Source organism: Ovis aries, chromosome 3 (assembly GCF_016772045.2).
Source record: "Ovis aries strain OAR_USU_Benz2616 breed Rambouillet chromosome 3, ARS-UI_Ramb_v3.0, whole genome shotgun sequence".
NCBI lineage: Eukaryota > Metazoa > Chordata > Mammalia > Artiodactyla > Bovidae > Ovis > Ovis aries.
Window position 1 is genome coordinate 95,747,597 of NC_056056.1, and position 13,678 is coordinate 95,761,274.

Here is a 13,678-nt window from a genome sequence, read left to right on the forward strand (position 1 = left end):
GACGGAAGTGATCGCTGCGTGAATCGTGGGTGGGATGACCGCTTGCCGGCTCTATCTAAGGTTGCTGCGCGCATCCTCGAAGTTCATGGCTCAGCGCTTACTCGAGGGTGTGCCCCCTTCCAGGGGTCTACACGCGGGGCGTGGTCCCCGAAGGCTCTCCATCGAAGGCAACATTGGTAAGGGCCAGAAAGTAGTTGCCAGGCTTCGGCCTCTGCAGAGCAGGTTCCTGAGAGGCTAGGAAAGGGAGTTGGGCCCAGAACCCCTTTTCGATCTGATGCGGCCAGGCTGCTTGTTCTCAGCTCCCAGACCTTTCCCCACTCAAGGTGCGCTGTGTGCCTTTGCCTCTTGGATTTTTCAGACGTCAGGCCTTCGTACTCTCCCACAGGGATACGTTTATTGAGGCATAAAAGCCACGCAATCTGTTAATGGGACAAGAGCTAGCTTGTTTTGGTAGATCAGAACGGAAGCGACAAAGAGAAGGATGCAATTTCTTTGTTCTCCTAAGATGAGGTTGCTAGATTGAGGGGAGGAAAAAAGGATGTCCATTTAAAATAGCATTTCAGATAACGAATAATATTTTAGTGTGTGTCCCATGCGGTATTTGGAACATACCACCTCCCCCCCCCCCAAAATCTTAAATTCAAATTTAACTGAATGTCCTTATTTTATCTGGCAACCCTACCCTAAGTTTATAAACTCCAGTCATTCAGATATCACTTTCACTATTTTTGCCATGTCTCTGCTGGTCCCACTATAGTTTCTTAACATTTTTCTTAGAACAGCTCACTTTTTAAACTTAAAAAAGTGTGTTAAATTAAAAATAACTGTTATAAGAGTGAATAGAAGTCCAGTACCTTAAAAATATTTCAAAATAAAATGAAAGCAAAATATTCAATTAGTAACTGTTAGTTACTAATGTTGCTAACGTCTGACTTGAGGCTTTTACCTGTAGGGTGCTGAGCCCTAAAAAAGGATTAGGAAGTTTTAAGTATTGAAGACTTTTAGCGGCAAACTGACAATTTCTCAATTTGTTCATTCAACAAACAGCCCTTTGAGCAACTTCTGTATTTCAGCACTGCTGTTGGCCCTGAGGATACAGTAGTGAACAGAACAAATAAAAATCTCTGCTCTCATGGGACTCTAGTAGAGAGAGATACACAATAAACAACATAAATAGTATGTTAGATATTAAAAAGTGTGATGGAGGAAATACAGGATTGAGAAATTGAAGGAAGTTGCAGTTTTAAGTTGAGTTGTCAAGGCAGGCCTCACTGAGAGGGTGATAATTTGAGCGAAAGCCTGAGGAAGATGAGGGAGTGAACCATGTGGATAATGTGGAGAAGAATCTTCCAGGCAGAGGAAAGATCAAGTGCAGAGGCCCCGAGGTGGGACGTGTGTTCAGGGAACAAGGTGAAAGCTGCTGTGGCTGGAGTGGAGTGAGGCAAGGGGGCAGGTGAGGGAGATGAGGTCAGAAGGTAAGGGGTGGCTAGATTGTATAGGCCTTGTAGTCCATTATGGAATTTTACTCTGACTGAGATGAGAAACTGTTGGAAGATTTGAGCAGTCAAGTGACTTGATTTGACTAAGATTATAAAAAGATCACTCTGGCTGATATGTTGAAAATAGAAGGTGTCAGGAAGTTGCTGCAGTGATGAGTTATGGTGTGTAGGACCAGGATGTTAACAGTGGAGGTGGTGAGAAGTGATTCGATTCTAATTTCATTTAGGGTAGGGCACACAGGAATTGGTAACAGGAAATTGTGGAGTATAACATAAAAGGGTCAGTGATGACTCAAATCATTCTGGCTTGAGCAACTTGAAAGATGGAGTTCCAATTCTCTTAGATAGAGAAAAGTGGGAATAACAGTCTGGGGACAGAAGGGTGATTTCAAGTTTTTGGTTTTAGGCATGTTAGATTTTTATATGCTTATTAGATATCTAAGTAGGGCTGCTGAATAGTCAGTTGGATATATGAGTCTAGAGTTGAGAGTCTCTCTGGATTGTAGTTATACATGTAGATGGTATTTAAAGCCAGGAGCCTATGTATGTTGATAGAGAGGACCATGTCCTGGGCATGCAAATGTTAAGAGAGATTGAGACAATGGGAAGGAACCAGCAAAAGAGACAAAGAAGGAGTGACCACTGAGATGAGAGGAAAGCCAGGAACATGATATGCTGGAAACTAAATGAAGAAGGTGTTTGGGAAAGAAATGATCGACTGTATACTGCTGTTTGAATAATGGAACTCTGGTGAACTTGAACAGTTTATAGGAGTGGGGGCATGAAAGTCTGATTATGAGGTTCAAGGAGAATGGGAGGTGAGGAATTGGAAACAGTGGGTTAAGACCACTGTTTGCAGTTTTCCTTGAAAGGAGAGATGTAGAGTAATAGCTGAAATGGGACAAGGGTTTGAGAGAGTTAGATTTTTTTTTTCTTTTCTTTTTGTAAGAGGAATTAGATCATATTTATAAGCTGATAGAAAGGGAGAAAATTGGTGAAACAGGAGAGAGAATAGACTTGCCAGAGTGATTTTAGTAAGCAGGAAGGAATGGAATCTCCTGCCCAAGTTAAGAAAGATTGGCTTTAGCTAGGAGCAGTTTACCCCTAATAAACAGGGAGAATAGCAACATAAATGATTACCGACTTGAGTAGGTACCGTGGGGACTTGGGGAACATCTTCTGGTTCTGTCAGTGTCTCAGTAGAATAGGAAGAAGGATCAGCTGAGTGTGGGGAGAGAGGAAAGACATGAAATAGTCCAGCGAGTGAGCAGGAGAAGTGTAGAACCGCTGGGCGGCATTAAGGACCCATTTGGACTCAGCGGTCTTGAATTTTAAGTGAGACCAGTCACCACAGATGTGTGTTGTCCTCCAGCTAAATCAGAAACATTGAAGGGAATGAGAGGGGCTACCTGCCTCATGGTGTTTTTTGAAAAAAGATTTTCTGTCCTATCCTTGGGGAAACATGCCGCTAAAGGAAACTTTGTCCCCAGAGCCCAGAGAGGTACAGAGTACTTCACAAAATCAGTGGTTTGGACGGATGATCTAGTGAAATTTGAAGTGCCTATCCCAGTTTTCCTGCCTTTTGCTTCTCTTCTTATCCTTTCCAGATTTCTGTGCCGCCTCCTTGCTTTCTCCTGCAGCCAAAGCTCAGTGGGTGCCTGCTGTGGAGGTAGGCTCAGATGTGGTCGAGGCCTTCTCTTGTAAGGAACTCACGGCTAAGTGGGAGGAGCGGACTTCTAAGCATAGTTTCTGTACCAAATGATGAGTGCTATGTTCGGACATGGAGACTTGGAACCTCTGGGGTAGGAATTCCTCCCCCAGAGGAAAGAGTGTTCTAGGCACAGGAAGTAATATTTGCCAACACAGAGCCTCAGGAGACATGCAGTTTTAATATCAAGCTTGTGCTGGGAGTTTGAAGGGCCTGTGAGAGGATAGCAGAACAAGAATCTGGAAGGGTAGGATTTGCTAGATGCTGGACAGCGAGGAGTTTCTCACGTAGGCTGTGGGAGGCTACTGAAGACTTAGAGCTAGTGTGTGCCATGGCCAGATTAATTTTTAAAAGGAAGTGGACTAGAATGAATAAATAAAAATAAAACTTCATAAAGTGGGCATTTTGTATGTCTTATTTGCTGCAGTACCCATTGTGCCTTGCATCCAGTTTGTTGAATGAATGTTGGAGTAGACTAGGTATTGTGGCCATTGTAGTTGTTGGAGGGAGGGAAGATGCAGGCCTGAACAGAGAGAATGGTGGACATCACCGGACATCATGATGGCGTGAGGAAGGTTTTGGAAGTGGAATTGACAGGACCTGGTGACCACTTGGAAGTGAGAGAGAAGGAGCCTTAATTTAGACACTGACTGAAAACTGAGGATGGGAATGAAGAAGTAGTCTGGGGATGTAAGAGTGATATTTAGAGGAGGTGCCTCTGAGACAAGAGATAGATGTTCTGAGGTAGATTAGAGAACCTGAGGTAGATGAGAGTAAGTGCCTGAAGTGCATAGACAGATTGGAGCTGCAATCCCAGACATGGAAGTTGTTGACTTGTCAGGGTAGTTGTTGAAGTCTTGGAAGTGAATGCAATTGCCCAAAGGAAGTGTGACTAATGCCAAGTGGACTGGGGGATCTTAATCTGGCTCTTTCTAGTTTTATCTCCCATTATATTAGTCTCCATCACCCCCACATGGTGATGACTCTCCCCAGACAGAATTGGGCACTGCCTCCTCTGTGTGCTCACATAACATTTTGTACCCACAACTGCTGCTGCATTTGAGTTCTGTTGAGACTGTTGACACCCTTGGTGCTTTCCCTGGATTAGCCACAGAGTGTCTTGTTCATCATTGTGTCACCAGCATCTAACCCACGTGTGGCCTATGGTACTCAGCCAGTGTTTGCTAGATGCTTGAATCCTGGGCTGTGATAGCCATGTGCAAGTTAGTCACTGGTACCCACACAGGAAGTGCAATAAACTGCTTTTACAATCAAACAGTTACCTTGTTCTCTAACCACAGGTGACATTCCCCCGCCCCCACAAAAATCAGAGTATCCATTCAGGAAACCTGAACAGGGGAAGGTGAACCCCTGTCCCAGCTGGAGTTAGATAGGTTTAGAGGGACTTGTTTTGCTGCTCTAAATCTTGTTAATCTGATCCTGCAGGTACAGACAGTAGCACGGAAGGAAAATAGATCAGTGAAGCAGCAAGTAACGGCATCCAGCATGAGTTGCGAGCCATATGCTATGATTAAAAGTCAAAGCTTGGGATCTAGAATCCCTTAAAATCTAAAAAATAAAATACCTAGCCTATCTTTTTTATATAAGTGTATCCATCACTAAAGTGTATTATCACCTTCCAAAGTCAGTTATTTTGTGTTTACAAACCTAAATTGAAAAGGGATTGCTGTAGGAACTATTGTTAGTGAGTCATCTCAGAGTAGTCTCATTTTTTTTTTTTTTAATCTTCATTTTCAAAGACCCAACAGAGAAGAAGAAACCTCCCTTTTGCCATTTAGAGGCTTTTATGTAAAGCAGTGGAGAGCCTTCCTAATAACATATCCTCCAGCATTCAAAATTAGTGATTTAACATCACTAGTGTCATCTTTTATTTTCCTTAAGTGTAAACATTTGGGCAAGATTCCTAGGGAAAAAAAGGAATCTTTGTATATTGGATACAATGTTAGGAATAAACTGGATTATCTGTTTCTGTGATTTACATCATTCCATCCATCCATCTCATTCTTAGCACTGGCCAGATACTCAGGATGCAAAGGAAGTAAGGTTAGTCCCTGTCTTCAAAAGGTGAGTTCCCAGTCTAGCTGGAGAGACTGATGAGTCAACAAATAATTACACTGTGATGCCTTTTAAACCAGAACAGGCAGTAATTAACTATGCCCAGGGATAAAGTGGAGCTGGAAAGAGTTCAAGGAGACCTCACTGAGAAGGAGACAGTGAAAGGATGAATCAGCTGGTGGGCAGAGCTGGGGAGGACATTCCGGATCAGCGAGGGTCTTGTGCTGAATGCAGAAGCTTAATTTCCACTTTGGAAGTTGTGAGGAATGTTTTTTTTTTCCTTTTTTTAACAACAAATTTTTTTCTTCTCCTGAAAAGAAGATGAAAGTAATCAGGGCTAAAATATATCAAGTTTCTTTTAAGTCAGCTGATGATTTTTTTTCCCAGAATGCTTTTAGGCTCAGAGCCTGTCTGATCGTGTGTACTTAGCCTCAGTATAAGTTCCTTGAGGGCAGCATCTCAGCTTACTTCATTTTAGTTATAGTACCCGCCGTTAGTGGCTACTCGGTAAACATCTGTTGGTGAATGAATGAATATAGCATCAGATATAGTTCCTGAAATAAAGGCTTTAAATTTTCTTTGGCAGAATTTTTTTGCTTAAAGATAGGCAGTTTTATATTTACTGCTTTTGGTTGCTTCTTGGTAAAGGATTTTACATATTATTCAGAAGAAAATGCCTAGAGATGATGGTATATTTAAGAGGCTCCCATGAACCATGGCTATATTTAAAATGATAGATCATTTTGAGTGTTACATCAAGATACTATCTTAACTACTAGGTTTTAGTATAATGTGGCTGTAACAGGCATTGTATTGCTAGTTTATAGAAAAACTTGAGGGAGGGAAAAAAAAAAACATGATTTAGGAAAAGATGAATGTTAACAACAGAACTGTTTGATCCATCCTGTGGCATGACAATACTGGTGCTAATAAAAGTCAACGTGTTGATGTAATGTACTCTAATAACAGAGTACCTCCCACCCTTTCTCAGGTCATGACACGCATAATAAAGTACAGCGATAGCCAAGGCCCTAAGAGAAGGTTTAATGCTTCTTACGAGGTGAAACCGCCCAAATTTCATGATATTAGAAGTATACTGAAAAAGAACAGGTAATTGTGCTAAGTCTGAGATAATGATATCGGAAGACGCTGGTGCTCAGCATAGAGACCAGACAAGGGGAGGCATTTTTCAGTTGGCCCAGTGTTATTCTGAAGAAGAGAACTTCTGCACACAGATGTTCTGGTCACCAGGCGGAAACCAGTGTAGCACTGGAGAACCAGACAGCACCATTCTTGTGAAACCATTCTTGTAAAATATTCTGGGAATATTTTAAAACCGAAGTCTTAAAAAAATAAAACTTAAAAGGAAAAAACTATTATGGTCAAGTATCGTAACCCCCAGAAAAGTATTATAAATACATAATTTTGAATTATTTTTAAAAATAATTATTCCGTATTGGTGGGTGGTGCTTGGCACAGCTGAGCTCCACTGGAGTGCAGTTCTGTGTTCATTCTATGGTAAATTACCCAGGCTCTCAGCCCTACAGTGACATGGATGGCAAAGTTCCTAGGACCGTCCATCAGCATCCACTGTTATTCTTTGCTGAAAGTCTAGCTTCTCATTTTTAAAGTGGCTTTCCAAAATTTTTGGAATAGGGAGTGGTGGGCAAGTTGGGGGTGTTGCACTGGTGTGATTGTTCCAGTAATTGGGACTGTATATTTCCCATTACATCTCATTTATTGGCATTCCGGGTTTTGTGTGTTTAAATAGCACCGGTCTCAGAGTACTGACTGCCCTTGGATGAACTAATAGTGTCTGATCTCAGAGGTGAAGTTGGCACGCCCTACTCCTCAGGGCCCTTCCTTTCCATCTGCAATTGTTCCTTGGGTAGTTGTTTTTAACTTTTAAAAATTTAATTCTAACAACCATTTTACCCCACCCATGTAAGAAATAAGTTACCTTCATCTTTTGATGTGAATTAAAATAGTTTTTCAGCCCATAGCTAGGAACCATGTTTTAGCCTTGATCAAAAACCTGCAATCTAAATATTGACCATCTCTGCCAAATATTTTGAACCAGGGGTGATTCAGGGCAGGCAGATGTCTGATAATAGAAAATTCAACCAGTTTGTAGTTCCTGCGACCCTGTTGGGCACTCCATGACAAGCCCAGAAGGTCTTTTTGGTAGTCTGGGATGTGGTTTTAGAACCTATATTTTTTAAAAACCACTTCTGTTTATTGTGATCAGATTGTTCTGGATACAATCTGAAATGTAAGTCTACATCACAGTCACTTGGGGCATACTTTAAAAATGTGGATTCCTAGGGATCCAACTTCAGAGGTTCAGATCCTGTTAGGAAACCAAAATTGAGACCCATGAAAAATCAATCCAATTAAATGCTAAATGTATCAGAGGCAGTTAATAAATATTTGTTTGAGTCAACTGCCCAACATGGTAGGAATTTGGTGTGAGCTAGAGATGTCCTGAACTTTGTGGAAGAGGTGGGCCTTAGGCATGGTGGGGAAGGGATGTAGACACAGGCGGAGCAGAGCAGGGGAAGGCATTTATTCACTGAAGTGTGGGAGGGGCAGAGGCGCACACAAGCTCAGTGGACGTGGGATTGAGAGATGAGCATGACTGTACAAAACGCACAGATTTCTGTGTTTGTTCTTCACCCCCTGTGTTCAGAGAGGAGTTGGAGCAGTGTGTAATAAATGTCACATATTGGATGTGTGGGCTCTCCTGCTGAGACATCTCTTTACTCCCAGTCATCAACCATGAATGGCTGATAGAATCAACTTAAAGGATGCCTCCCCTTTCCTTCTCTTGGTTCCATTTGGGTTCCTCCTAAGGGTAGAATTCACTTGAGGAAGATCATCTCTGATAGGGGAGATTGAGCCCCAGGTGCTCAGTTGTTTTGGTTCATGTTTTGGTTTTTAACAGATGTGGGTTTTGTAGGGAACTGAAATTAATAATCTGTTTTATTCACTTGGCTGGGTCATTAGTCTGGGCTTTGGTTCCTGCCTTGGAGGAACCCCGTCTTCTACTTAGAGAAACAGAATTACAGTGGCAGTGATGGAGTCTTATCCACATTGCCAGGCCAAGCACAAGCATTGGCGGGCCAATCCAGCTTATAGGTGTAAGGTCCTGAAAGGCTGCACACAGGGTGTGTATCTAAGCAGAATCTAGAAGACTGAGTAGTAGCTGGTCAGAGGAGGAGAGGAGGCGCTCCAGGAAATGGGAAAGCGTATGCGAAGTGACATTTGCAGCAGACCACAGGGCCTGATTAAAGTTGCAAGGCGTTTGGTCCAGCAGGAGCTCAGGATGTCTGAAGAGAAGCTGAGGCAGAGCAGTCTATGCAGGGGCCAGGTTTTGATATGTCTTATATGCCATGCTGGACTTCCCTGGTGGCTCAGACAGTAAAGAATCTGCCTGCAATACAGGAGACCTGGGTTTGATCCCTGGATCAGGAAGATCCCCTGGAAAAGAAAGTGGCAACCCACTCCAACCTATTGCTTGGAGAATTCCATGGACAGAGAAGCTTGGTGGGCTGCAGTCCATGGGGTCATAGAGAGCTGGGCATGACTGAGAGACTTTGATCGTCACCACCACCACCATCATACGCCATATGCTAAAGGGTTTGAATTTTGTCATGAAGGGAGTTGGGACCTGTCACAGGATTTTAAGCAGGGTTATTTTGTGTGGTGTGGCTGCTGCAGTATGAATAATGCATTGAAGAGGGCAAGGCCAGAGTTTGAGAGGCAAGAAATGAGAGCCTGGTCTTGAGTGGGAAATGGGAATAGAGAGAAGGACAGATGGGGAAATTTTAGAAGGCATCTTCAAAAGCACTTGGTGGCCACTTGAGGTTTGGCAGAGGAGGAAGAAGTGGTGCTCCTGTGCCCTGAGATTGGGATATGGGAGGAAGCTCAGTTTGGTGGGGAAGACGGTGAGTTCATTTAGCAAATGTCAGTACTTTGAAGTGCTTTTGGGACATTCAAGTGGAAATGTCTGGAGGGCTCTTAGATAGTGAGTCTGGAATTTAGGAAGGTGTGGGCTAGATGTTGGTGTAAATGGGAAGAGAACTTAAATGCTGCGGTGCTGGGTTCATTTCATCTCCAGAATATTCCTCATAGCACTCACTGCTTCCCACCTCCTCTGCTATTGCTTTGGTTGAAGCTCCTGTTACGTTCCAAATGGCCTGTGTCTACATCCGTCCATTCTTACCTAGCTGGTGGAGTGTCTTTTAAAAATGAGATGGTAACTTGTTATTTTCCTGCTTAAAACTCTTCCTCAGTGATTTCCCGTTGCCCTTGGAACAGAATTCAGACTTCTTCGCATGGTACAAGGCCCCATGTGGCCCGGCCCCGCCCTGCCTGCTGCCCTTTCCATGCTCACTTTGAGCCGTCCTTCGCCCTCTTTGGACCACACTGTCGCTGCAGTGCCTTCTTCGAGGCCGCAGATTTCTCTTCTGTCTTCTTGTGCACTGTTCTTCTCTTTTCCTGACCTCTCCCCCCACCCTTGGCCTGGCTGCTCCCTCTCCCCTTACCCCACCTGTGACCTGACCAGTCCTCGTCTTTCAGGTTGCACCTCAGGTCACATTTTTCAGGGGAACCTTCCTTGATCTTTTGAGCCGCATTTGAGTCAATATGCGTTTTTCTTGCCCAGCACTTAACACTGCAGTTAGTTACTCATGTGTTTATTTGGTGTCTGTCTCTCGTACAAGCTCTGTGAGGGCAGAATCCATCCTGTGTTTTGTTTACCATTGAACCACCAGTGCCAGACGGTTCTGAGCACATAATAGCACTCCCTGAGTATTGGTTAGATTTGTTGAATGAATGAGGGTCATTGTCTTCATTTTCTACAGAAAAACTTACAATTTTATACTGTCAAAGAATAACTGACTGTGATTCAAGGTTTATAACATATGTAGTTGATTTCATCTACTTTTGAGAGTCTATTCCATTTTTAACTGGTATTAAATATTCCTCTGGGAGGTTGGGGCAATAAAATTACAAATCAAATGTTAGGGGTATTTTTCCTCCCTGTTACCTGCATTCATCTGGTTAGCACAGCATGATCCATCATCTGTCTGACAGTGATGTGGCTGCTGAGTTGGGCATTTGTGGAAGAGTTGAGTAGCAGCCTTCTCCTGTAACCCTGATTTGGGAAGTGTCCCAATACATGCTGTTTGCATTGCAGCTGTGGGAAAATCCACCTTTGTGAAGTTACTCACGAAAACTTACCCAGAGTGGCACATAGCTACAGAACCTGTAGCAACATGGCAGAATGTCCAGGCTGCTGGCTCCCAAAAAGTAAGTTTTCAGTTGCGGTGGGTAGTTGGCAGGCTTGGGTTCATAAACTAGTTGTAGTAATCTAATTTGCTCTGAGTAGGTAAAGTAGTCCGTTTTGTGTCTCCTTTTTGAAATAGCTTCATTTCAGAAAGCAGACCATGTACATCAGGGAGGGATGGCTTGTTTGAATGTGTTTAGTTTTGATTTTTGTAGTTTTTACATTTCTGTGTAAGTGATTGCCTCTGTTCTTTCCAGTTTCCCAAAGCATGGCCAGCCATCCTGGCACTGAAGATTAAGTTTGTCATTCCTACCCTTAAGTATTTTGTTGAAACTGACCATCAGGATTAGTAGTTAATTACAGTGATTTTAGCTTAGTTTTGGAGTCTTAGAAATTGAAAGGAACCTTAGAGAACATCTTGTCACATTTTGAGTCAATGCAGAAATCATAGCTAGCATTTACAAAGTGCATACTACGTGCCAGGCACTGTCCCGTCCCAAACACTGTACGTTTCACAGACGCCTGGTGGCTGAAGCCCTCCTGTCAGGTATGTTGCTGTGGGAGAGGCCACGGGGTTGGTTTCTCACCAGCCACATCAGTGTGAGTAGGGACCAACCAACTGGATGTGAACCTTAGAAGCAACTGAGTGGCAGCATCTCCGCAGACTCCTGTAGTTCCAGGAGCAGTCATGAGTACCTCATTCTTGCTTTTAACAGCCTATTGTTAGAAAGTTCCTGTATGAGCCACTTGGCATACCTGTGACTCTGATTCATTGGTTCAAGTTCTGACTCTTAAGTCCTTTAACTTTTCCACATGGCAACTCTTCATTCATTTCTAAGGCAATGATTTCTTGCCTTTTTGCCCCCTCGAGTCTTCTCTTTGAAACCAAATACCGTTTTCCTCCAGACTGTTTCTCATGCAGAAGTAACTTTGTGTAGGAGATGCACTCCTGTTTGTTGGTTTTCCACCAGATGTTAGTAAGAGTAGCACTCAGAGCTGAACAGGACCTCTTGGATGTAGTCTACATGGTACAGAATACCATAGAACTGGTTCTCCGTGCCCTTTTCTTGTTCTTCCGACTTAGGATCGTGTCACCTTTTTTGGCAGACACTTATTGAGGATACTTGTTTTAACTGTCTCCATCTATGTATGCGCATGTGTGTGTGTATTTGTGAAATTAACTTTTCTATTTAGTAAATAAATAATCTTTTTCTGAGTATGCCACAGGGCACCTGCTTTGGGGATTTAAAAATATATCCACAGATTTGGTACTGTTTCCTTCTTGAAGGAAATAGTATTAATTCTTTTATTCTTAATTCTCCCCTGGAGTGTGGTCTGGACTTAGTGACTTGCTTCTAATGAGTACAGTGTAGCAGGATTAATAGTGTGTGCCTTTCTGTGGTAGGTGGTAAAAGACATTGTCTCTTCCATCTTGCTCTCGCTCGATCACTTTTGGCTCTGGGGCTGCCAGCTGCCCTGTGATGCAACATACCTGTCTGTGAAGAGGTCCACGCAAGCAAGGAACTGGTCCTGCCAAGAGCCGTGTGAGAGTGTTCTTGGAAGCAAATCCTTGAATCCCCAGTCAAGTTTTCAGATGACTGTAGCCTCGGCCGATATCCTGACTGAAATCTCATGGAGAACCCTGAGGCAGACCACCTGGCTAAGCTGTATCCCAAATTCCTTTCCTGCAGAAGTGGATTTAGTGAATGTCTTTTTTGTTTAAGCCACTAAATTTTGGCATAATTTAGATAATTACTACTCTCATAATCCCACTGTCTAGAAATAAAATAGTTAACATCTTTGTCCTTTAAAATTTTTTTCCTAGAAAGAAGAAAATGTGTATGTTAACACATATAAATGTAGGAAACACACACATTTCATCTTTTTTAAAAATGTGTTTATTTGTTTATTCATGGCTGTGCTGGGTCTTCGTTGCCGCGCAGGCTTTTTCTCTAGTTGCAGCAAGCAGGGACTTCTCTGTGCAGTGCTCAGGCTTCTCATTGTGGTGGCTTCTCTTGTGGCGGAGCACGGGCTCTAGGTGAGCAGGCCTCATTAGTTGCAATGTGTGTGCTAAGTCGTAGGTGGCGCGTGGGCTTATTTGCTCCAAGGCATGTGAGATCTTGCCGGACCAGGGATCCAACCAGTGTCCCCTGCGTTGGCAAGTCGAGTCTTTACACTGAGCCACCAGGGATGCCCACATTTCCTCTTTTAAAATAAAAAGTGTGATTGTCGCTTGCACATCACTTGATGCACAAGGTCCCCTTCCTTTCACAGTAATGTCACTTTAATGGTTGCCGTATACTGTATGATGTGGTGTGCTATCATTTAGTTATCCAGCCTTATTTTGAATGTTTACTTTTCCAATTTCTGCTTATTATAAAGTGTCACAATGATGAATATTTTTGTACCTATATCTTTTTTTCTTTTTAATGGCTTAATTTTGAGGGTAATCTAGAAGTGGTATTTGGATGTCCAAAAATTACATGTTTTGTTGAGACTTTTGTTACATTTTGTAAAATCTTCCTTCAGAAAAGTTTTACTATTTGTCTCATATTTTTAGCAACACAGGGTGTAATTTTTTTTATCCTTTCTGACTTGAGAGTGAAGAAAATGAATGGTATGTTATTTTATTTTACATTTATTTGATTACCAATTTGTAAGGCCTCCTCAGACAGCCATTTTGCTTTTTTGCATTTCTTTTTCTTGGGGATGGTCTTGATTCCTGTCTCCTGTACAATGTCATGAACCTCCGTTCATAGTTCATCAGACACTCTGTCTATCAGATCTAGTCCCTTAAATCGAATTCTCACTTCTACTGTATAGTCATAAGGGATTTGATTTAGGTCATACCTGAATGGTCTAGTGGTTTTCTCCACTTTCTTCAATTTCAGTCTGAATTTGGCAATAAGGAGTTCATGATCTGAGCCACAGTCAGCTCCCGGTCTTGTTTATGCTGACTGTGTAGAGCTTCTCCATCTTTGGCTGCAAAGAATATGATCAATCTGATTTTGGTGTTGACCATCTGGTGATGTCCATGTGTAGTCTTCTCTAGTGTTGTTGGAAGAGGGTGTTTGCTATGACCAGTGCGTTCTCTTGGCAGAACTC

The 13,678-nt window shown here is 42.7% G+C and overlaps 1 protein-coding gene across 8 annotated transcripts in view; it reads left to right on the plus strand.

Moving 5' to 3' along the window:
- DGUOK (deoxyguanosine kinase) overlaps positions 1-13,678 on the plus strand; it is a 33,554-nt gene continuing 19,876 nt past the window's right edge. For 4 of the 8 annotated variants that reach the window (XM_012173656.4, XM_004006083.5, XM_042248099.1 and 1 more), the window contains exons 1-2: positions 1-176; positions 10,484-10,596. In XM_012173656.4, coding sequence (XP_012029046.1) covers positions 35-176; positions 10,484-10,596 — 255 coding nt within the window. In that variant the 5' untranslated portion in view covers positions 1-34. Of the gene's footprint in view, positions 177-3,106; positions 3,169-10,483; positions 10,597-13,678 lie in introns of all 8 variants that reach the window. The other 4 variants (XM_027967013.2, XM_042248098.1, XM_042248100.1 and 1 more) reach the window with 3 other exon arrangements.